We start from the raw sequence: 24318 nt of genomic DNA on the forward strand, positions 1-24318 counted from the left end.
TTTGAGATTGCACAGCGCCACGGAGAGGGAGGAGGACCCGGCCCTGTTATCTATTCATGCTGTGTTCCTTTCTGCTCTCCCTAAAATGGAGCAGGACCTCCCTCCACAGTGTGATTCCATCATTGCTGGATAGAGCTAAGCAGTGCATAAAAGAGAATAAGAAAAAAGCACCTCTTCCGTTTCTGATCCCCAAGCACCTTTTAAGCAGAAATCCACTTAGAACTGGCATAAGTAGGGAGGGCAAAATCCCTTGATTTTCTACAAGAGCAGTGAATTTGAGGATAATCTTCACAGTATGCCGTTGTGGGACGCCTGTCTCCCAGGCTGTGGGTACCCTCTCTAAAAATACCCGCAGAGGCACGGTAAAACAGACAAATCCACACATACACTCACATGAACTCATTTACGACAACAGAAAAGCACCCCTAGACACTTTCGCACGAACACACAAACTCATTCCCTGACTCATTTTCTTTCACACCAGCTCAATAAGACTGCAGGACAGTGAATCCTATTAGATTTGAGAAAAACAAAGAAGGGAATGGCTCATTGAGAAGGGAAAAAAACCCACTCTTTTGCTTCCTTTCTCTTTGCATATTCCTTCATGACTCTGGCAAGACCAATGGGAGATTGATGTGTCTGTCTTTTTCATAGCTTCTGTGACTGCTCAGCGAGGCGCAGGGCTCCATGAAACCAGCCAAAATTTTAAATGATGAATGTACACTAGTGTGTCCGCTGGGAGAAGAAACGAATCTCATATCAGCCGAGAGAGGAGGTTGATATTGAAAATCATCTGGAATTTTGCCTGGCACAATATTGGAAATCTTTATTCTAATTGCACGAATGAATTGAATGTGGTGTTCTGATAAATCCTCTCTGCCACCAAGGGAATTGTATAAACGAAGCATCACCGATTTGTTTATGTGTTTACTGTCTGCGTGTGTGTGTGTGTGTGTGTGTGTGTGTTTGTCTGCCCGTGAGTCATTTTCACATTGCCTCGTGCGGTTGTTGATTGCTTGTTTACTCGAGCAAAAAGTCAGTTCACAATGTTAACATATCATATAAATGAAACTCTGACAAGATTTCCCCCCACATATTACAACATATCAAATTGTCATAGGAGGAACATTTCTCAAAATATCAGTTACGCTATGAAGGAAAGGGAGACAGCATATCAGTATAGAAAACCATTTTTTATTTCTCATAAGGCCGTCCTGTAATGTACTTTTATCTACTTGGGGGTAACTGTATGTTTCTCCATTGTGACTAATACTTTCTTGCTGTCAACTCAAATAAATCATCCTTCTCTGCGCTTTGAGAGGGAGATCTACAGAAGAAACACAGTGAGGCAGTCGCCCATGACTGTCCGATTATGCTCCAAGTTTTTCTGCTGCTGTTTTATGTCCCTAATGCGTCTGAGTGCAACACTCAGGGGGTTGTTCCTAGTGCGGTTTTCTCTTGTGAGGCAGTTCTGTACAGTGTTTTCCTCATTTTTACAGAAACCACAAGCACTTTCGGGCTTAACCAAGGACATTGCTGAAAAACGAAAGGGACCAATACTTACTGTTATGACTCCATTGTGGCTTTTTTCCAATGCAAAGCAGTCCTACACACAACATACTGGGACAACAGCCTCTGAATACACTCAGTGGCTGATCAAATTTCCACCTCAAAGAGTCTTAAATATATATTTTTCAGCTTCTTGGATCTGTCATCTTATATGCCATGTATTTATATATGTATATATACACAATTATCTTACATACAAAGAAAAGAAGTGCTCATGAATTTACATCAGACATGCCCTCCAATGAAATCAAAACGTCCGTCGTAAAAGATGAAGGTGAAGCCAGAAGACCTCTTAAACAACTTATCAGGCTGCTCGAGGTCTCGGTCATTGTAAACCCAGTCTTTTTTTTAGACAATTCTCATTTGAGTGTTCAAAGCAAAGATGTCCAGCTGGGGTAGTGAGTCAAATACGAATGCCTTCCACACAGACATATAAAGGATATTAAGGTTATTTCCTTCTATTGGGCCCTTAGTTCTGTGTCCATGTTCAGGTCTGTGTATGCTCCTCCACCGGATAACCTTTGGGCAGGGTGTACGCCTATCAATAATGTTTTAACCACCTTTGAATTACCCCCTGCAAAGCGGAATCAGTTTCTAAGGGTGAGCAGAGGGAGAGAAACAGAGACAGAGTCGGTCTGAAACTGGCCACAGCTGTGAGGAAGAGGAGAGTCACCAACATGGGGCTCATTGATCAAACAAGGGATTAGTCTAGTTTCAAATCCTTGGCACCACAAGAGCAAAGCTGTTTTTATCTGGGTGGATATCCTTTCTGTGGTCCCAGGTAATCCAGTCGGTTGCCGTGGATGTAATAGTTTTAGTCCGTTCAGAGACGAGAGAAAGGGTAGATGAGGGGAAAAGCCTGGCACGCAGCCCTGCAATGGGAGCTCACTGTTAGGTCCTTGGATGAATCTGCAACACAGAGGAGGAAGAGGAGGGGAGAGAAAACACACATACACTTAGATAGAACAAAGGCATACAAGTGTGTGAGGATTACACCCAGAGGAATTGCTCCATTTGCGTGTTTTCAAAAACAACGGGAGGCTTTTGAACTGCAGAGGCTTTATAGAACCCTGTCTCCCCTCTTGGTGCCTGCTGCTACTAAAAACAGACGACTTATATGAGTGGAAACAGTGCCGAAATCGGGGGGGTGTTAGGCATTCATAGGTATTGTGGGATATATTAGGAACGCTCTTCATACCGAAAAAAAAAAATAACCTGGTGTGTTTCCATGCTGTGTATGTCTGCTTCACAAATTGACAGTCTGGCATATTTATGACTGTATTTCTCACCCCCAACCCCTCATTTACACCTTCATACCAAGCCAGCCAATCAAGGCTGAAGATTTCCAACCAAGCCAACAAAATTACTAAATGGGATCACATCGGCAGTGGAGACTGAGCTGTAGCTCCGTGACTCTGGTTCAGAGACTCTTATTGAGCCTCAGTTGCAGGCAGGGACACATTTCAATACTACATTGTGCAACCTTGAGACTGCTATTGAATATCCTGCTTTTCAGCATCCTGCTCAACCTGAAGCTCAATAACTGTTTGCCGGATGTCTGCAGCAGTTAAAAGCTACAAAGTTCCTTGTCCTCTTCTGACTGTCTGTGCGGCAAAAGCCTGTAAATGTTTGCCACAGTATTTCTTTAACTCACTTTGCTCCTATGATACAGTGTTTTACTGCTCTTACATTGTACATCGAAGGCATCTGAAGTCTAATGCACACTGTGGGGCCAATTAGAAATCCCATAATCCTGTTCAACAAGCAAACACAGCCATGACATTTCCAGCAGGCTTGGCAGGTGGTAGCCAGCTGTGTGGATTTGATTGTGGAGGGTGCTGTTGGCATTCTGTGAGCTGCAGCTCTGAGTCTCTGAGGTCCAATATGTTGGACATGTGAGCAAGAGAGCCAAATGCTCTTAATAACCTGTTTCTTTACATAGGACTGTGTGCACCTGTAGTCATCTATTTTGTATGGTGTGCTATTTTAGGGTCATGCTTCAAACAACCAACAGAGGAGACACTCAGGCTTGATAATTCAGGATTTAGCATCAACAACAAATGTTATTGTAGTTGAATGCTCCTTATTTTCTCCCTTATAGAGGCTAAAAAATGTTTTTATTCAAAGTTTTTATTTTTCAATGAGCAGGACAAAGTGGGCTTCTGTCTAAAACCTTTCAAAGATTTAAAAGATATATGATACTTTAAAAAGAGTACATGGACATGTATTTTTGATACAGACCTGACCTGAAGTGCACACAAAGTAAGCAGTTACTATAGGCCACATCATGAATGCCAATGGGCCGCAACACAAGTGTTTCAGACGGACTGGTATTACAGACGGACACGTTTCTGAAAGATAGTGTTTGTAGCCCGCCATTAAATAAGAAGAATAGAGAAGAACAAGAAGAGGAAGACGTCAAAACTCTTGTTAAAGTAAGTGAAAGTTGATTAGCATATTTTTCATACTAGGCTATCATAACGCTTACTGTCCCTTGTAAATGTAAAAATCTGTCCCTTATATTTACACATGTGATTGCACTGCCTCTACAATCAAATGCGCTGATAACTACACTATACATCTTTTTAGTTGCTATAAAGTCTCTGAATCAAGTGGTACACCACAACCATTTCTCTCCTTTCAGGACAATCCTTTTAACACATAATGGCCTGCGAAGACATGGCAAATAAGCTGTCCTTTAAGCTCCCTGTTATGGAGAAACTTGCTGACCTCATCATGTCTATTAGTTGTTGCACCACAGTTTCTCCTCTGTGTGCTCTAAAAATCTCATATTAAACATGACAGTGTATAGATTTGGTCCCATTTCCTCCATGACCGTTACATGCAGCAAGCCTCTGAGGTTATAGTTCTAGCATTTGCATCCCTATCATCTTTTGTAGCACGACACATATTCAAATGTATGTACTCTGACAGAAAAAGAGCAACAACAGGTTAGCCATTGTAGTTCACAGTCTGTCTGAGACACAATCCACCTGAGGTTTGTTAGCTGAAAAATAAGGGCGGTATGTAAATGCTGTTATTTTAACCCCTTGCAATTGTGTGTGCATGACTTAAAGTGTCCTCTGTTCTATTTTGTCCTCTATCTCTTCAAATGAACAGTGCAGCAGGTAGCAGCGGATTGCTCAAGGATTTCCTGCCTATCCCATCTTTGCTGACTGCTAAGCAGTCTGCGTTCTAATTTGCAGGCCGCATTAAATTGCAATTTACTCAGACTTCAGTTAGTGAAAAGAGCCAAGGACAATTGCCTTAGCAAAATAATTTTGTGCAAACACAGCCCTACCATTATCCCTTTTTCTCTTTTAGTGCTGAACAAATCAATCATGCCAGCTTAGAAACCTCTTCCAACAGAAACTAAAGAGCACCCTCTATAAACAGAGGACTCTAGACGACGAAAGACACCAAGAACCACTGAATGTGACATTGACAATGAAAAAGGCAACGACCATAAATTAATCAATAGCATTTGGAATGCACAACTCCACCCCAAACCTGTATAAATATTTCATGAGGATGTAACCCTGTCGATTGTTAAAACTTGAACTACATCTGTTAAAAAGTATTCATAATTAACCGCAAATGACACACAGTCTGCTTTTATTTTCTACCTCATAATGACATCATGCAGGATCGCAGGTGGAACAGATGATTTGTTGACAAAGTTCAACTGCAAGTGGAGTGGTAGCTCTCAGTTCATTCTGTTCATCTGCAGTGTTCGGCTACCAGACATGACATATTAAACGATGATGAGTCTGCTGGCAGGTCACTTTTGCTGTGAAACTGTCTCACAGATGGGCTACATTCTGTCACTGTGTGCATGTTTGCCTGAAAAAGTGCCCTTCAGTTCTTTTCATGAGGGATGTGTGGGTCTCTGAACAGCAAGTAAATCATGCTGGACAAGTCGGAGGTGACACACACTGTATCAAATTGAATTACACACTAGCACTAACTCATAGCACTCACTTATGAGAGTATACATTTCTTAGTGGCATTGTGGAGTTAAAACTACTTCTGGAGATGAGTTTTTAAGTTGCAATTAGTAAAAAAGGGATGTAATTTTTTTAAATGCCGGATGAGGATTGAGTAGCATGACACATTGTTTGTATATCACAACTTTGTATTGGATTTTAAAGCCCTAACATGAGGTATATGACAGTACTTCTTTTATATTAGGTGCTTTCATTGTAGCTTTTCTAATTCTTCCAGTCCTTCTGAAAGTGTGTCATTGTTTAAAGGGAGCATTCATGGATTGATCTATTAAGCAAAGTTTGTGGGTAATGCAGAACTATGGTCGGCTTGTTGGGAGGTGCTCCCCAGCCTCTCTCTCATTGTGACTTCCCCAAACAAAAAAAAAAGCCTGCCTTGTCTGTTGCTACAGAAGAGGCCATGAAGGACTCCCTCTCTGAAAGAAAATGATAAAGAATAAATATCAGGCAAGGGCTTTCCTTTGCTTCTTACTTTTCATGCCAATTTGTTATAAAAGATCTTGCTGAAGTCTGCCTGTGTGGGCCTTATCAACAGGTGTCTGCCTCATTGTTCGTCTCTGACACTTTTCAATAAAAAAACGTAAACCTGCCGGAGAAATATGATGGCGGGCGATTTGAAAAAAGACAAACACAAACAAAAAAATAAATTAAACGCTGGGTTGTTGGTTTGCTGGCTCGTGAGCAAATACAAATGAGACAATTTGGCCTGAGAGGCAGGTGAATGAGGAATGTTGATTAAAAAAAGGGAGCAGAGTGCAGGATGAAAGGCCTTTCATAGCCTGTGGGCTATGTTGTTGCCTGATAGCTGCTTCAACAAGATCCTCAGAGGGGGATCAGGATATCAAGTGGCCTCTGATAAGAAGGGAAATGGGGAGAGGCCTGCCTGGGGCACACACAGACACAGACGTATCAAACACATCAAACGTGCATTTATACACAACTAGGAGCACACAGAAAGGACCAAGTAGCATGTCACAGATTAGTGACTAATGGGATTGGCAGAACGGTGTAAGGCTCTGTAATCAAGCCCACACAGTGGTAGATGGCAAAATCAGGACATGGAACAAAGGAGGCCATGAGAGGAAGAGGGACTGATCCTACCATTACACCCTGTTCAAAACAACAGGGCTCTGCTAAAGGGAGCCGTACCTAAATGTGTGCGTGTGTGTGTGTGTGTGTGTGTGTGTGTGTGTGTGTGTGTGTGTGTGTGTGTGTGTGCTTCCTTTAGTACTCTCTGAGTGTGCTGCTACTGTATGCATTTCCGCCATCCTCACTAATATACTGTAGTGATACATGTGCTTCTGTTTATGCAAAAAATGCTGCAACTTACTTTTAATTTATGCATGTGCTTCCTGGGCTGGTTGATAAATATTTACAGTGGGTGCCGGTGCGTTCAGTATTTGTGTCACGCCTGCTTAATCATGCACAGCATGTAAACACACACTTAATTATTTCGCGCTGAGTATTTGGGTTAATGAGAAGTCATTGAACATGGGTTGGTCCCACTCCTACTGGCCGACAATCAAGAGCATTACAGAGAGATGAGAAAACAGAAACAAATAACAGCTTGAGAAAAAGACTAACCTTTACAGAAGCAAGAATGCAGCTCAATTTCTGTTGACGCATCCTCTGCATTTTGCTTCCAGAGGCTAAAAAGGGGAGTATGGCTGGGTGTTCTGCAAAGAGAGGGTCAAGAGAAAAGGACACGTGTGTATTGGGTAGAAAAGAAGCTTCAGGCCTGAGTTTTTGGCCCTTTTTCTCCTAAGATTTTGATGTTATGAGACCAAAGCTTTTGACTCAGTGTGATCTATGCTCTGTCTTCATTTGTGTGCAGGTATAAACAGTGTTTTTTCATCTCAAGAGATTTACTTAAAACATTTGTGCTGAGTAACACAAACAATATGACTTTACTGATATCAAATTGTGCAAAGGAATGATTTGAAAATTAGAGATGCATTCTTTAGGGTGAACCAAGTTCGCAACCTTACCTTGACAGGATAAAAAGACCCCATTCCATCAACTTCCCTCTGAAATATTTGGGCCTGTGGAGGCTGTGCAGGGGCCACGTATAAACTTTATGTCTATTTGCTGGCATATAATCTGCAGAACAACCTTGAGAAGCTCTGTGTGGTCTAACCTTGACTGGTTGTTCCCTTTCCCCCTGCCGTCACATTAGTCTCGGCTCGTATTCAGAGTCATTGTCACCAAGCTCTCAGAGAAGACGAGTTTGCTGATCACGAACAGGTGTGGGGGGGGGAGTCAATTAAATGAATACAAATCGGGCGATCAACTTGTCAGAGAGTGCTGGACTGATTCTTTGAAGACTTAACTCGCTTCATTATTTTTGCATGCAGCATTCGGAGTCAGTTTACAGAGCCGACAGGCTGAGAGAAACAGAGTGGCTGTTAACTTTATCTGTGAGAGAAGTGTGGCCTGAGGCAGGGTCCACCTGTTTGTTTGTCTGCTTTATGTTTGTTCCTCACTTCAGCAGGCTCTCAGATAGGTTGCTAACGCTACACAGAGTCCACCTTGTTATACTGAGAGGGCACAGATGTGCTGAGCATTCTGCACATTTTCTATACAGCACAATATCTGCACATTTGTTTTATTCACACTTTGACCGAATACACATTTGTTTGAAGTGGTCAATCAGTTAAAAACTAGGCAGAGGTTTGTCAAAGCTAAAATTCACAGTTGCCAAATACAGCCTCTAAAACATTCTACTGATATTAATGTATTATTTCAGGTCTTCGAGGTCAAAGTGGGGTGAGATTGCTGATATGCATGCATGGTTATGTTTGCAAGTATCTGCCTGGATTATATTTGCACATACAATGAGCTGCATATAATGGACATGTGTGCTAAGTATGCTTTTGTGCACTGTTCATGCAGGTAGATGAATTTGTGCTTTAGTGAGTGTGTATGTGTGCAGGAACTCACTCTTGTGGTCTTGATTTTGTTCCCGGAGGAGCACATCCATCCAGAGTTGTCAGGCAGAGTCTTACACTCTTCTCCCTCCAGACACGGTTCCATCTCACACCACCATTTCCCAATTACAATGGACGCTGGGGAAGGTAAGCACAGACACGAAACAAAAACAGCTTATTTTTTTTATCACACAGAGCCAAAAGAAGTAACAGAAGAAAAAACTTTTTAAAAAAAAGGGGGGAAAAAGAGCCTTTAAATGTAGACAGAATGATGACATAGGACACTTCTCCTTGTATATAAATACAAACGCACCCACACACTTTATTATGAGCATCTGCAGAGGAACACCCAACTCAGTCCCTGAATGAATGTTTTTCCTTCTCTCTGGGCCTCCGAGCAATTGTATCCTTGCTGCTTTGGATACTTTTGCTGTTGACAATATTTTCTTATATAAACAGAAATGATCATTACTTTGTTTTGCTGGAGCTATAATTGCATGTAGGGGAGCAATCTCATTTTTAATCAGAACTAATTGCCTCTCATTAACGTTGACTGAATTCTTCCTCCAGCTATCAGATGAAAACAAATATGTTCTCATCTTCTCATCAAGATCTTTTTCACCCTTCCCTCTTCCTTTACTGTAAATCCCGACCATCAGTGTGTGTGTGAGAGACTGCATGTACATTTGTACAGTGATGCCAAATAAAGAAATATTTTGAAGTTGTGTAGGTCTTGCTCCAATAAACCTATATCACATCTTGTGAGTTAAATAAATGTACTTTGTATATCTTACATGTTTTGAAATGTTTAATTTATCACAATTACTCGAGGTAAACACTGTTTATGTAAAGCAAGCTTAAAACACATTTTATATTGTTTCCAGAGCGTTTTCTTTGAGTAGAATCCTCTCTTTGAGATAAATCCCACAAATAAAAACCATTTTTTTCTCAAAGTCATGCTGTGATTCATTTATTAACCACGATGTGTGAAGAACTGTTCTCTTCTTCACACACCTCCGCATGAGCTTCCTGACAGCGGAAGTTCAAAGATCTGTGGAGTTTTAAAGGTGATAAATACTCTTTTTTTTCTGTGTAAAAGTTTTTTTTTAGCAGGCGCTATGTTTTCTTAAAACTCGACCTTTAAAAGTCCGAAGAGCACATTCATTTCCTTTCATCATGGTGGAATAAAGCGGATGTGTCTGACACAGTGAACGTGATCACTCTCACTTTTATTTTACTTTGCAAACACATTTTTTGTAACAGCGCGAAGGTACATGTTCTGCCTATATTTCCAAGGTTACGGTCAATCCAGCAATCTCTTATCAGTTAGAGCAGCATGCTCTCCTCCACTGAAGGGCGGTTTTAAATGCAATCCAAAATAACAAACAGCCTATTACAGTTCCATATGAATAAACACAGGATAAAAAAATCCTGACACAGTTACACTCCAGTGTTGTTCATTGAACTCACAGCAACTTCCTCCGTCCCTCCATGAGCCCTGAGGATACTAAACCTCAGCATGAGTGCATCCACTGACAGGCTGTGAACTCGGCCTTTGGCTCCCCCCTCGGCTGTTTACCTTCTCTAATTACCACATGTTGGTCCATCATCCACTGTGCGCCCTCTGTCTTGCTGTTTCTCCCTCTGTCTTCATGCATGAGCTAAATATGTATTTCACATCATTAACCATGATGCCATTCTGCGCTGTTTGAGGTGCAACACTATAACTATGCAGGAAGCCCTCGTTAGGAGGCAAATTATGATTCGGCATGAGGAAATGTGTTTAATCATCTCAAAAGAATCCAGATGATGATATGCGGCTGCGGTATCACTCTCTTTAGTCCCGTCTCTCGCTACAGAGTGGAATCGAGAAATCATTCTTCATCATTTCAAAACCGTGCATGATTTATATTCAACTGTGTGAATGCAAAACCCACTTGAAATTGAAAATGGTGAAGTAACACCTGCAGACTCAAATCAATTCCTTTGACTGAAACCACTGGTTAGAAAGCAGGAAGGTGAGAGAAAAGAAAGCTTAAGCAGGGCTGGAGATAAAAGTGCCGCCTCACACTGGCTGCTAAACATGAAAGCTGGTTTGCATCAACGTTGAATGATATTTACTGTACTTGAGCTGCATCTTCTCATCCTCTGTGCCACACCTAGCATAGATAATTTCTACAATGGCAGCCTGAAACATTTTGCATTGTGTGGGCCTTTGAAATATTTCTTTGACTCGTATTTTTTTCTAAGATGACTATAAATTCCAGGGCACGTTTTAGAACAGAGGAAGCTAAAGAAACACATCTAATCAAGGTACACTCCATGAACTTGATCATATTGTTTTTTGAATAAACTCTTTCAGGGGTTCTCAGGTGTATTTTGAAACTAAGCAGTTTTTTATATCACAGAGTTTTAGCTAAAAGCCCAATGTTGTTCAGTTAGTGCTATAACAGTGGGATAGAATAAGAGAAAAATATCATCACCATCATCCAGGATAAGGAACAATGGGATCTTTCCTTTCACCTCGTCTTTTACATTGAAGGCTTCTTTTGAGTTGGGTGTGCTCTTGGCTGTACAGTGTCACTAACTCATAAATCAAGTGAAACACTTAAGCAGATTAGTTTAGTTAACAGGGGGACGCTTAACTCTTCTTGTTGACTTCCTCTCAGCTGATATAGAAATTGGAAATAAGTTCGATATTGTTTGTCCCAAAATCTTGCTAATGACTAAAATATGCTTTGTTCATGGGGTTTTTTTGGACGTTGAACCTTTAACTTGCAGAATAATGTCAACAACTTATATTATCAGTTTGGTGTGGTTTAAACGTGTTTTTTCTTTTTTGCTCAACTTAACTATGGGGGAAAAAAATATTAAAAATATAATATACAGGTGCAATATTTTAACATGTCATTATGTATGACTAGGAATCTTTCAAATGATGTTCATAATACGGTAGCAATCCACCGACTCATATCACATATCATACAATACACAGGACTACATTGTAAAAAATACGTCCAACCTTGAGGGAGCCATACAGCCTTAATGATTACATATTAAAAATATATTCGCAGTCTAAAAAAAAATTGCCATTTTTGCTTTTAAACAAGTTAAGATCCAGATACTGTAAACTAGAGCAGAGCCCTTAGTGACAGCTTCTCATTTTGTACTTTCAAAGTAAAATGTTTGCCTATAATTAGTAGATCTTATAGGCAAAATTAAAGATTTTAAAATCAGGATTATTTGCTCAACTTTGTTAATCACAATTTCTCACATTTTTATCATTGCATGTTTAAAATTTCATAATTTTGCATTCTGAAACATTTTTCATGCTTTTATATTGTATTTTGTATTTTATTTCGATAAGGATACTTAGTTTTACTTCCTGTCTGGACAGAAACTAGTATTTAATGAACTTCCTGTAGATTAAAGGTCACAACCTTAACCAACCTTGAATTTTGTTGTTGCAACAATTGAATTGTAAATGAAAGTCAAACAGTGAATGTGTGATGTCACAAGATGCACATTTCTTGTGATTGTCCTCTAAGCTGTCTGGGAGTTTTTTTTTTTAAAGTGAAAGAAACATTCAAAGGCTCAGCAGTGCTGTCTTTTATATCATTGTGGCTACAAGGAGACACTGCAACAGCCTTACTTCCTAATATTTAAATTCAATTTTGTTCTTTGCCAATCACCCTACTGTATGTGAAGCTAATCGAGTCAAACAAGGAACACTTGATTATAAATGTTATATACAGTATGTTATGCCTGGTGTTTTGGCCACAAAGATCAAAATCAGAAACTCAAGACTAACTTGAACACATTCTCTTCATGTCTGTAGCTGTACCCAGGCCAGGACATCTGGCTCTGACCTTGACCACTGGCGAGAAGCCAAGTCTGGGCTGGGATCCATGCATCACTCTCTGGTGACTACCGACCTGCAGCAGTCATTTTTCTTTAACTACTCCCAGTGCAGCCGTCAGCATAGAGGGTATAACCTTTGTTCCAACATCAGCAAACTTTACTCCTCCTCTGTGTCTGCTGGAGAATGTCCATCGTCCACTGTTCAGACTACCCCTTTTAGACTGGCAATTAATTTCCGAATCCATCTGTTTGTAAGCTGGAAACATTCAATGTAATTTAAAGCTGCAAAACCAATTAACATGATGCACCCATTGTCATAAAAAGGCTGCTGTTTACTGTCAAAAGTGACAGATGAGCCTGAAATAATCAGGGAACAAGGACTGAAAAAGTGTTTTCAATTCAAGATGTTAGCCATGTAGCAGGCTGGAGTCTCTAACTTTGATGGACAAACAACCATGAATGGGACCTGAATTGATTGAGAAACACAAAGCGATGGACCTTTAACAAGTGCGTCTGTCAGATCGCTGGTGAGCTGGCGGTGTGATGGATTGAACCCGCTGACACGTCCCTGCCAGTTAGCAGAATGTTTGAACACCTTGACGGATGAGGAAGAGGACTGATTTCAGTCCATCCCATAATGTGAATGTGTGTGTGAGCTCCATGAATAGTTAATGTGTTTTAACTTGGAGGACTGCACATCCTTTGCTAGACTGAAATTCATCACAGAAAAATTATTGCTTTCCTGTGATGTAAGCCATAGGTCTTTTTTTGGTGAGTAACTTATTCGTCTTCAGTTAGGATCTCAAGCAGAAAGCAATTAAGCTTGAACTATTATTCTCTCTACTAGGGTGAATTGTACAATTTTGGGGGCAAGATCAATTGTTGACAACCAGCTCCTCTGTCACTAACTGACTTAAGTAAACCACAATCAGAAAGTAAATTACGATCAGTTACGACACGATGCCAGAGGACATGAAACAATACAATTTCTCCCATTGGTGACAACAAGCCAGCGATGAAAGTATGGACTAAATAAAATTACGATTACGCATTTCAAACACGTTTCGATATAAATAGAAATAAATTAGGTTATGTCCTATTGATCTATTTTAGCACACATGAGTTTAAAATATAATCATTATAAGACACATAGTTTATAGAATTTTAAGTCAAATATTCCAGTTTATTTTACAGTATTGAGGAGCATAATAGTATAGAAAAGTAGCCAAACAAATAATGTTTAATATGCCTAAATTTATAAACTTCTTCATGTTTTCATGTGTCAGATATGTTTCACTGACATAAATAAATGACAATGATCTCACAACAAGAGGGAAGGAACACTGAGACTAAATAGACACAGAGGTAATGATAGAATATTAGGCCTTTTTCTGCTTATAATCAATGTGTTCACTGCAATAAAGTTTCATCACCCAGTCCAAAGGAATGGTTTGATATCTACAGTTTGTTTACATCATATCAGTTATTATATCATGTTTTACTCTAAGTGTTTTAATCTAATTGTTTGAGATTTTAGTTCAGAGGTTAAAGGTAGTCTGTGAAGAGGGCTTGCAGAAGTGAGTGCACATTCCAACATGTGTTTTGATGTGGCTCTTTAAACTGAATCACTCACCAAATCAAACATAGGTTTAGTTTAAGGCCCTGAACAGTTAATCACTCACCCACTTTTATATAGGTTGAGTGAGCCTTGATTCTTAATTACCTAAATTGTCTTCTCCTTAAAAAGAATTAGTTACTAGACGAGATGTCAGGTTGTGATAAGAAACAGGTAGGACGTGTCTTCCCCTACAGATTGAACAAAGGATTCGGGAGTTTGATGCACCAATGAGAGAAGCGGAACCAAACATCAGGAGGCGCATAATTTGGAAAGCTGCCCAATCGGAGGAAGGAAACCACACATTCTCAAATGCATAATTTGGTTAGCTATTCTCTGTCTATGGTATAAAAGGATTCAGGGAAAGATAGTCGGGGCTCAGACTTCGCGAACTGACCAGGTATCTGTCTGTGGTTACAGAGACTCTGTAACTTGTATTCTTGATTCATCGGGTTAATAAACTCTGTTAACCTGAAAGAGACGTCTTCAGTCATTCCTCTCATCCCATCAAAAGAATGTGCAGAGATTTGAGGTTATTATTTAGAGGAGTCAGATTTATATTAACAACATTTAGGAAAAGGATTAAATAGCAACTTTTATCCTTCAGTAATTAAACATAGGTGAGACTAGTTCCACAGGTGAGGATAATCAGGCAATCACACAGGAGGGAAACACACAGAGGCAGGAGTAAAATACAAGACCAGAAACACTGAAGACAAGAACTACATAATAAATCCAGAAACACTTAATAAAACAATATAAACTAGAAGTCAAACGTTAAACAATAAAAAAGGAAACTCTAAAGACAAATACAAAACATTAAGAACAAAACACACAAGGGAAACAACCAACAGTGGAATAGTCAGGATAAATTAAAACATGAAAACCTAAACTCTGAAATACAACGCTATATAAGACTAAATCATGAAAAAGCAGTGGTAGCAGTACAATAGGAGGAGGTGGACAGATGTGTTGAATAAATACGTTTACATCAGTGCTCTGCAAATGTTCTGAGTACTTAGATAAGAACTAAACATGAAATGGACAATCAGTCATTCATTGACATAATGAGGCATAAAAGAGTGAACTGCCTGATTAAAACACATTTTAATCCTAATGAGTCAGAGGTTTGAGTTTGAGTTTGGTGTAACAGCAGTAAAGTATTGAAAGGGTCATGGGAGCATGACGCAAATGATGCAAGCGTATAATTACAGCGGGAGTGAGACTCAGACCCCTGATCTTGAGGTCAGCTTCAGAGAGTCATTATTCTACATTAATCTTTGGCCCTCTTACAGAAGAGCAAGCTGTGGTTTGATTAGCTATTCAGGAAGTATCATTTGGGTTTCTTATCACACATCTTCTATGAATTTCTGATTTTCTCATGGACTGCCGGGCACCTCCAGATAGAAGCAGAATTCTTGTGTTATCAGTTTCAGTCTGGTCAATGTACTCAAATTGGTTCCCAAGAAATTGCTCTTATATATATGCTCTTATATACAAAAAGTCACATTTGTCAGGAAAAATGCAAAATACTGTATCAGGTTTGCGTCTTATCAAACACAGAATACTGCAGATCATGTAGAAGTGTACCTAAATGTTTAAAAATATGTGTCTGTGTGTGCGCTTATAGCATCACTGTGGGAGTGTTAGTGAGTGTGTGGTGGAGTTGGTGAGTCCGTGTGCATGTACTGTAGGTGTGTATTAATGGATGAACAATGACTGTTTTTTTTCTGCTGTGTGGTTCTTCCTTTTCCGTTATGTAGGAATAAAAAGCCTTTACTAAAATGAATCTCCCACACAGCTGACATTGATCTGCCTCCTGTTTCTTTTCACTTCTTCAGCACAAGCACACAGATACTTTTATTACTCTAGTAGTGAGAGAGAAAGCTAAAGTGAGGAGACCTCTGACTCCACCTGAGGGTCGGATTGTCTCCTGGCAGGTTAAAGGTTGACAGTCTAATCACACTCAATGCTGGCAGAGCTCGACAGGATGAGGAAAAGATGGAGGAGAAAAACTTGCTTCACAATCATTATCCTCAACAACTCAGAAGACTGAAAAAAATGGACTCAAGAGGATTCTACTGTGTTTGTCTCTCCTTCCCTCAGCCTGTGTTTGTTTGTCAGTAAGTGCAAGGATTTTTTTTTTTCCTTTTTATAAAATGTGTTACCTTTGTCCATCACCTAAGGCCAGATCTGCAGCAGGTGTGCATCTTAGCCACCACATACAGAAGTTGACAGTCACTGAGAGGCTAAGTGTGGGAGACAAACTGTTAGCTAAGGCATTATAAGGTCGGGGAGATATTATTCTGGTGTTTTGTGGTCTTTCCTTAATGTAAAGCAGGTATGTATTAAAACATGACACGAAATGAATATAGGGTCATGGCTTGCCGATTAAAAAAAACAACATTTGTTAAGGCTCTCATCACTGCTGTTAATTATACTCACATAGTTACAGAATATACTGAATCATTAAGCAATAAATGTTGGACTAAAAATAAAATTGGCTTTCTTGATAAGTGTACAACTTGGGATGATGTACAGAGGTATGTGTTGCAGCACTCCCTGCCCCTCCCCTTAAGTGTCACTCATATTTGTGTGTGTGTGTATGTGTGTGTGTGTGTGTGTGTGTGTGTGTGTGTGTGTGTGTGTGTGGGGGGGGGGCTAGATGTACCATGACAACCTGTCATGCTTGGCTCTGTGCGCCTACGGCAAAACAGAAGGGTTCATTCCCCATCAGTGGTGAGTGGGCATCTGCGTGAGAGTTTACATGTTACAGCAGCTATGACAACACAAAGTGGTAGCATGTGTGCATATTAGGACATGCATGTGTTGGGTAAATGGGTGCATATTGTGTCCATGCTGTGGCTGAGGGCTTACAAGACTCACATACTGGGATAAAGGCAATGGTGCAGTGATGAGAGCCTAATCTGAGCTCGTGCGATCGGCCTGGCGACGTTAACAGAGATATGAGCGTTTGACTTGTTAAAAGGGATGTTCTTCACTAAGAGCCTCGTTGGCCTTGACATAACTGGGACATAGTTCTCCTTGTCAACGTTAATAATCAATTCCCACCACAGGGATAATCTGACAGCAGACCCCCGCCGAGCATGACACCTCCCAACGCAAGCTGTCGTCACATCCTCGTGTATTAATAACAACCAAAACAGTTTCCAATAGCAACTGAAATAACCCCATGTTGCTTGATTCAAGAGGTAAACACTTGACTATGGTACTGATATCCGCTGTGGGCTTTGATGTTGGACTTTGATACTAATGACCCATAATACCACACATCAGGGAGACTGCCAGGTTCTGAAAATGTGGCCATAGATAAAGGAGTGGGGGTGTGTGCGTCCAAACCAAATGACCTTTGAAAATATACTTTTGATTTGTTCTATCAAAACACTGCCTATTCCTTTTTATTTTTTTGTTTTGCAGAAATATAACCTGTGTATGGAAAAATGGCAGCATGTGTCCCCCAGGGGGCGGGGATATGAGCTGGGCTGCGGCATCATTTCTCATCTGGATGGAACATTAATAACACTGAGACCTGGGGAGAAAGCGCCATCTGGGCCAGGCCAGTGCGCTGCTGAGGGGACAGGCCACTGACTCCACAAGTCTATAATCCCTCATATAGTGCTACGGCAGCCTGCAGGGCCCACTTGAAATAGAATAAATACATGCATCTTTCAGGCATAACTTGTACAGATTATCAAAAAGAATCCTTGAAGGGAGTGACCCCCACTTCCAGAGATGATTTATTTCTGATCGTAAAAGAAGATTGTTTAATTAAACGCCGTGTTTGCAGAGCGTGACACTTGTGACTACAAATGAGCTCTTATGAATAATCACATAATTATTTCTTCTGCCCTTCAGCCCCTATCCCGTAGCGGTTTCGGTGTAAATAAATACAAACAACCAGGTTTACTTTCAAACAGGTAAAATAAATGTAAGTGAGGAGGAAAAGGAAATGTTAATAAAACCATATAGGGTGAGTTAACCCTCTCTTTTAGTATGGTGCAGCAGTGTTCAATACTGCAGCTCACTGCTCAGTGACTTGTCATTTCCATTTTTATCACCACTCCTTCTATAAGTGCTTGTTAATCAATACACTAACAGCAAGGACCACTATCCGTGGTTGCCTGAAGCAGAGAGGCATGAAGTGTTAACAACATATCCCACATCTCCACCTCCATGCCTCAGTATGTGTAAATTATGTTTGGTGTTGTGTTTGCTGTTCATATTCTGGATACTTTTTAAAATCTTTGAATCTTTTTTTTTAATCATTGCTTCTAAGTTGAGGGCAAAAGTAAAAAAAGTCTTGGTCAGATGCAGGTTTTTCAAGGCTTTTTTTTTGGCCTCTCCAGTTCATGTTGTGTGAAAAAAAAAAACCCAGTCTGAGTCAATATAAAAGGAGAGTCCAAAGTCCCTTGTATGTAAGGTGCTGCGGGGGAGATGGTGTCTGGCTGTCTGTCTTTCCTGCACAAGGGCAGCACAGTCTGCTAAAAAAACTCTATCTCAAGGTCAGTGCTCTGTAAATGTTTCATTCAGGTGATGTCTCCGTTCGCAGAGCAAACACAACATTGGGGTACTAAAGAAAATGTCTCAAGGACTGAAAATTCAGCTGTTCAGTTTTACAAGCCTTTCGTCGTTTTTCATCAAACTGAGCGAAAGTTCTTCCACCATTTTTCAGGTTCTTCTTGAGTGTCAGCTGTAGCCAAACAACCCCGTGAAGCCCTCTGAACAAGCCTGTCTGACCCTTCATGTAACATCCCTCATAATTAAGATGTTTTTTCGTGTCTATCTTTGCAACAGGGCAGTCAGAGATGTGACTTTGATCTCTGCCGAAGGTGAAGGTTAAGATCAAGACCGCGGAGCGATAAATGAGCTTCATGGAGTGAGCAGGGGCATCGCAGTTCTGTCTCGGTAGACTTGTGACTTCCTGTCGAGTATTCTTCCCCATGAAGCCGCCTCTGCCTGATTGTTTTTCTCAGCTGAGGTAATTCAGGTGCACTCGCCTGGAGCTTCCCTGACTTGTGTTTATTAGTTATTCATTTCCATCAGCCTCAGCTGCCTTAGGCCATGTGATCTGCAACGTGCTCCCTGCTCAGGTGTTCAACAGCCCGGCTGGATCATCCTCCAACTCCCATGATGCCTCGCAGCACAGCATTACTGGGTTCTTAATGGTTCAGTGTATTTTTATTATGAGGCAACTCACAGAGAGACAACAGAAAGGTTTATATGCACATTTGAAGTGTATTTCAAAGCATGCAGAGGAATTTTTTTTTTTTAATTCCTCATCCAAAATGTGATTCTGTTTTTCGTTGTTTCTGCAATTAAATGTAAATTTTCAACTCACATGTCAGGCAGACGCAGTTAGACAGAGTGAATCAATGAGAAATGTTCAATAAGGCACACATGGTCAAGGTAAGAATGACTGAATCCTGCAGATGTCTCGAGGTCTGAGGTTTCTTTCCTTAGTCCCATACCAAGTGTTTCTTGCAGTACTTTGAGAATATCATTCTAGTTTCAATTTATTTACAAATGACACGACCAAACTGGGGTATTATTGTTGATGTTATGTAGTTGACAATATTTTTGCTTAAAACAATGCGAAACAATGTTAATTTGACCCTATACGTAAAACTTCCTCACCGTCCACGCAGGAGGGTTTGTTGCGTGTCGTTCCAGCCACTTTCCCCGGTAAACAGGAGCACTTGACTGTCTGAGAACGCTCCTCAATTCGATTCTTGTTACAGCACCGGTGGGCGGCAATCACTTCACACGTACCTCCCTCTGCAGATACAAAGACACGGAAAAAACAAGGTCAGTACATGTGAGGGAATAAAAAAAAAAAAAAAAAGAAAAGTGTCTGAAAATCACTTGAAGAGAGCGCATACTGCATAAAAAACGTTTACGCAGTTACATGTTTTTACGTAAAACAAATTAAAAGCAGCAATTTTATGAAATAGATACAGGCTTTGGTTAACTCGACACATCATGTGAGGCACGCTGCAGTACAATCGTTTGGGCACTTACACTGTAAGTATGTGTAACAAATTGGCCCTTGAAGCATCTTAATTATGTCATCTAATTGCCTCTTAGCCAGTACGGGCTGTCCTTACTCCATACCGATCAGCCAATGATGAAGATCACATCATGCACTTTCTGCATATTATCCGCCAGCTTTTGCATCTTTAATATCTTCCAGATGTTATCAGTGTGATTAAAAAGGGATGAATCATTTGTCTAGTCTTTTCCAGTGAAGACCTGAAAGTTGGCTTTGAATCCCACGACTGAGCCAATACAGTCTCAGGTTTATAGTCCTGAGACTGAAGAGACTACAGTCTCTACACTAAAGCATTAACTCCAAAGTATAGGTGACATCAGTCAGAGCAAATGCTGCACAATAGGTTCCAGTCTGACACAAAAAGGGGATGTCAACAAAATACTGTGGAAAGAAAAGGTGATATGTGCCAGTGGCAGCGCTGGGTCAAAATAACAATGGGGAGGATTGCCCAGGGGAGGGAGAGGGGGTGATGGTGCAGAGGGACACCCTGAAAAGAGAGACAGAGCTAGAGGACAAGGTGTGTCTGGCTGCCAGGGACTGGCCAGGCTAGTGAGTAATGAGGGAGCCACTGGAAGTGCCACCTTCACACAATTATAAAGTGTGGGGCTAATGCAGCCAACGGAGCTGCAGGAGAGAGGCCCTCCATCACAACTCTCCCCTTTCCTTACGCCCCAGGAAAAACTCTTTATCTTCCCTTGACAGCCACTGCAACAGACACTGGCATCCAACAATTAAACTGGAGCTCGTCCCCGGACAGAGGAGAGGGGAGGAGAGAGGAGCACGGTTGAACTTATCCGACTCAATCCACTGAACGCATAGAGTGCTAAAAAAAAACAGGAGACAACCAAATGCCACATCTCATATGGTTTGTGTCTGATTCCACTCGACCGTACCAGGTTTTAAAGAGAACATCCTGCTGCGGTGAGAAGATGCATTTGCTTCAACTGGCACTACAACAACCGGTGTGTGTTTCTCCTGCTTGGTTGGCTGTGCAAATGTTTGAAAAAGGCTTGCATCATGAATTACGGAGCTGAGCTCCCCGCTACCTCGACACGTTTGGCAACAGTTTTCTTCTCCAATTCCCATCAATGTCTGCTGTGGCCAGACCAAAGGCCGCAGAGTCCTGGATTAAAAGGCAAACATTTGCAGTCCTTCTGGACCGTGCTGTCGTGCAGTATTAATGTCACTCTCTGAGAGCTTGTTGGATATTTCTGGGCAGGAGGAGGAAGAACACAGCCTATAAAAGTGAAGAGAAGTATCCCTTGAGTGTGCTAAAACCTCAAACCCCACAATGTGTTGGCATGTTGAATATTTTACCGACAGCTTCCTGACCTGCAGACTTGCTTTCAAGTCAAAGCGGTTCTCTGAATAAGTGAAGACTTTACACTGCGTCACAGAATATTGAATTGGGTTAAATCCCCCCAGCTTGCTTAGGTGCCTGATTTGCAGCTCCGCGCTTCACTGTTATAACCTGCAAACATCTGACTGGGGACAGCAGAAGACAAGCTCTGCCATATTCACATCTCTTGTTCAGTGGTGCTTCAGTGACATAAAGAGAGTTTGACATGCTGGAGGAAGCTCTGACAACTCACAGTGTGTGCATGAGGGTATCAGAAGACATGGTAGGTTTCATAATGTGGAAGATAAACAAATGTAACAACTTGAGCAATTACCACATGTGCATGATTTAATACAGTAATGCCAATTCACAACTTCCTATGCCAAAAGACTCCAGGTTCAAAATGTATTGTACATTTAAACCTTTAAAAACTACATTTGCAATAAATTGACCAATCTAGTTAAAAGAAGCCATTACAAAGAACAGACGGCATGGTTGCTTTCATTTGGAGGATTCAGCTTAAAATGAGAGTTAGCATCAAGAAAGATTTGGTGCAGCGACGATTCAATAAAACATTTAATAACGTCACTTCAAATTGTTTCTACTAAAGGTGCAATCATAATTAAAATTCCTTTCAAAAAAGCCCCAACACTCTACAGCAGATCAATTATCAAGTCACTGCCTGTGATTTTCAACTTTAACTGAAATAAATTAAAACTCATACAAAATATCTCCTGCACAGACATTGAATGATTTTCACACAACTGTGAATTAGTTCAAATGAAACAATCGTTTGTGGGGACTTCATCTGTAAAAACAAATAAATACTGATTTGGCAGATGAGAACTCTTTGCGAGAATGTTTTGCTTCAAGACCTCAAATTGAACACAAAGAACACAGCTTATTAAATAAATGAGTATGATTAAGATTGTCATCATTGCCACCAGAATTTAGGAGTGTCCCTTTCACTCACACACACCTACAGAGAAACTTGTGTGTGTTGGCCGTGAGGTGAGGTCCAGCCATCAGCCAGGTGGACATTAGGTGTGATCACGATGAACCATCTGGTATGTGAACGAGAGAGCAGAGTAAATGGCTTCACGATGACTCTACTGGGCCAGTCAAGAGAGCCACTTAGACGACAAATGGCCACTTGAACTAGACATAATCCCATTCAGGTGGCTGCTGGGGTAAATGATCTGCCAATTTCTCCGTCTAAGTGTGTGTGTGTGTGTTTGTGTGTGTGTCTTTTACTGTAAGAGTTTGTCTTTGTATCTATGCATTTTATATTCTGTGATATCCAACCATATACAGTTTACTGCCTGGCTGGACAACAGTAGCTGTGTGTGCATTATGGTGCATTATTGGATTAGGACAACTTGCGACACAGCCGCAGAAAGTGATGGATATAGTGCTCGAAGCTTGTCAGGCAGCTAAAGGGGTTAAACCAACCTGCTAAGATGGAGTGGGTGGCTGTGCACTCTAGCCTTTGGTGAGGGGAGGTGAAGGGCATCGATGGGACCACTGAGTGGTCATTTTTCTCTCTGCGACCCACAGTGACAGCAGCCATTAAACGACTGGATGAGGTGATTATGTTTAAGGAAATCAATGCTTCATTGTTCTCAGCTTAGCCCAATGGGCAATTAAGAGCTGTTAATGAGGTACTGTAAGGCTGTAAAATGTGGAGCCACATAGGGAGAAGGGGCTGAGAGCAAAAGAAGAAAATCATGCTCAAAACATACAATAGAGAACTTTCAGCAGAGAACGGAAAGTTGAGTCTGGACATAAATAAATGACTGCTACAATATCACTTTTGTGACATTTTGTTCAGCCCTTAAAAGTGTTCTGTTAGCCTTATTGCAATATACGCAAGACTCTTAAAGCTTACTGTATGTTTTGAAGCCAGTATAAATATCCATGGCGGGTGAATATGAGTCCGAAGGGCCTTCAAATGCTATATTTCATATGGAAAGAGAGAAGAGACAGAAACATATTAAGACACCAGTTATTACTGTTGTCAAAGATGATGGCGCACTAACAGATTCCATCTAACTGATGGAGAAAGTATTTTTGACATCTTCTGAGCAGCTTGTCAGGAGGGGGTACGAGCAACGCAAACATGGGAATTATGTAGCATTGTGCTTTAATAGGAATAGGTCAAAACTCATATTTGGACATTTACTGTATGTATCTTCCAAAAAATAGTTTTCCTAAAACCAATATACCAAATGAAAAAGAAGGGACATCTTAGAATCAGGCCTTCTGTGTTGCTTCTTCATTCTTCCAATGCCAACCTCTTGTCTCCTCCATGCACACAGAACCAAGCACCAGACCTGGGGGGACAGAGCCCCCTCTCTCTGGAACTCACTCGCCACAAATATTCAACACAGCAAACCTTTTAATGTGTGATCTTAATGTATGTTCTGTATATGTTTGGCTTGTATGTTGTTGTCTAAACTTGCTGTTTAGTGTAACAAATGGGTAAATGATGGCCTTAACAGTAATCCTTTGATTCTTTTAATCCATATAGTCACACAAAAAAACGCTAGAACAGTCAGCAACTGCTAGGCTGTATTGTTTCTGTGCACAAACTCAAGGTCATGGTTAAAAAAAAAACAAAAAAAAACATGACAGTTTATTCATCCTAAGGCTCCCGGCTCAGTAGAATGAAAGTGACATTTTCTTTTTATCCTCTGAGTGACAAAAAAACTAACTCAACTGGCAACCGATTTCCCTCTGATCTCACTTCATCTGGCAATTTTTTGACACAGAGATAAAGACAGGTCCTTCTGACTTTGTAACCATAAAATAACCCCAACAAAACAACAAAACAGTCCACACTGCACCTTGGCTGAGCTTTATTAACAACAGTAATCTATGCAGAGAAGCAATGAGCTGTAATCACCGGTGCTGTTTTTCCCTTTTTTTTTTTT

General features: G+C 40.7%; 1 protein-coding gene across 2 annotated transcripts in view; it reads right to left on the reverse strand.

Moving 5' to 3' along the window:
- Positions 1–1159: 1159 nt before the first annotated feature.
- tafa1b (TAFA chemokine like family member 1b) overlaps positions 1160–24318 on the reverse strand; it is a 108355-nt gene continuing 85196 nt past the window's right edge. The window contains exons 3-6 of one of the 2 annotated variants that reach the window (XM_079342321.1): positions 19632–19772; positions 8514–8638; positions 7158–7249; positions 1160–2478 (exon numbers count right to left, since the gene is read on the reverse strand). In XM_079342321.1, coding sequence (XP_079198447.1) covers positions 7223–7249; positions 8514–8638; positions 19632–19772 — 293 coding nt within the window. In that variant the 3' untranslated portion in view covers positions 1160–2478; positions 7158–7222. The remainder of the gene's footprint in view (positions 2479–7157; positions 7250–8513; positions 8639–19631; positions 19773–24318) is intronic. The other variant, XM_079342322.1, reaches the window with a different exon arrangement.

The sequence above is a fragment of the Symphodus melops genome (genome assembly GCF_947650265.1).
Source record: "Symphodus melops genome assembly, chromosome: 4".
Classification (NCBI taxonomy): domain Eukaryota; kingdom Metazoa; phylum Chordata; class Actinopteri; order Labriformes; family Labridae; genus Symphodus; species Symphodus melops.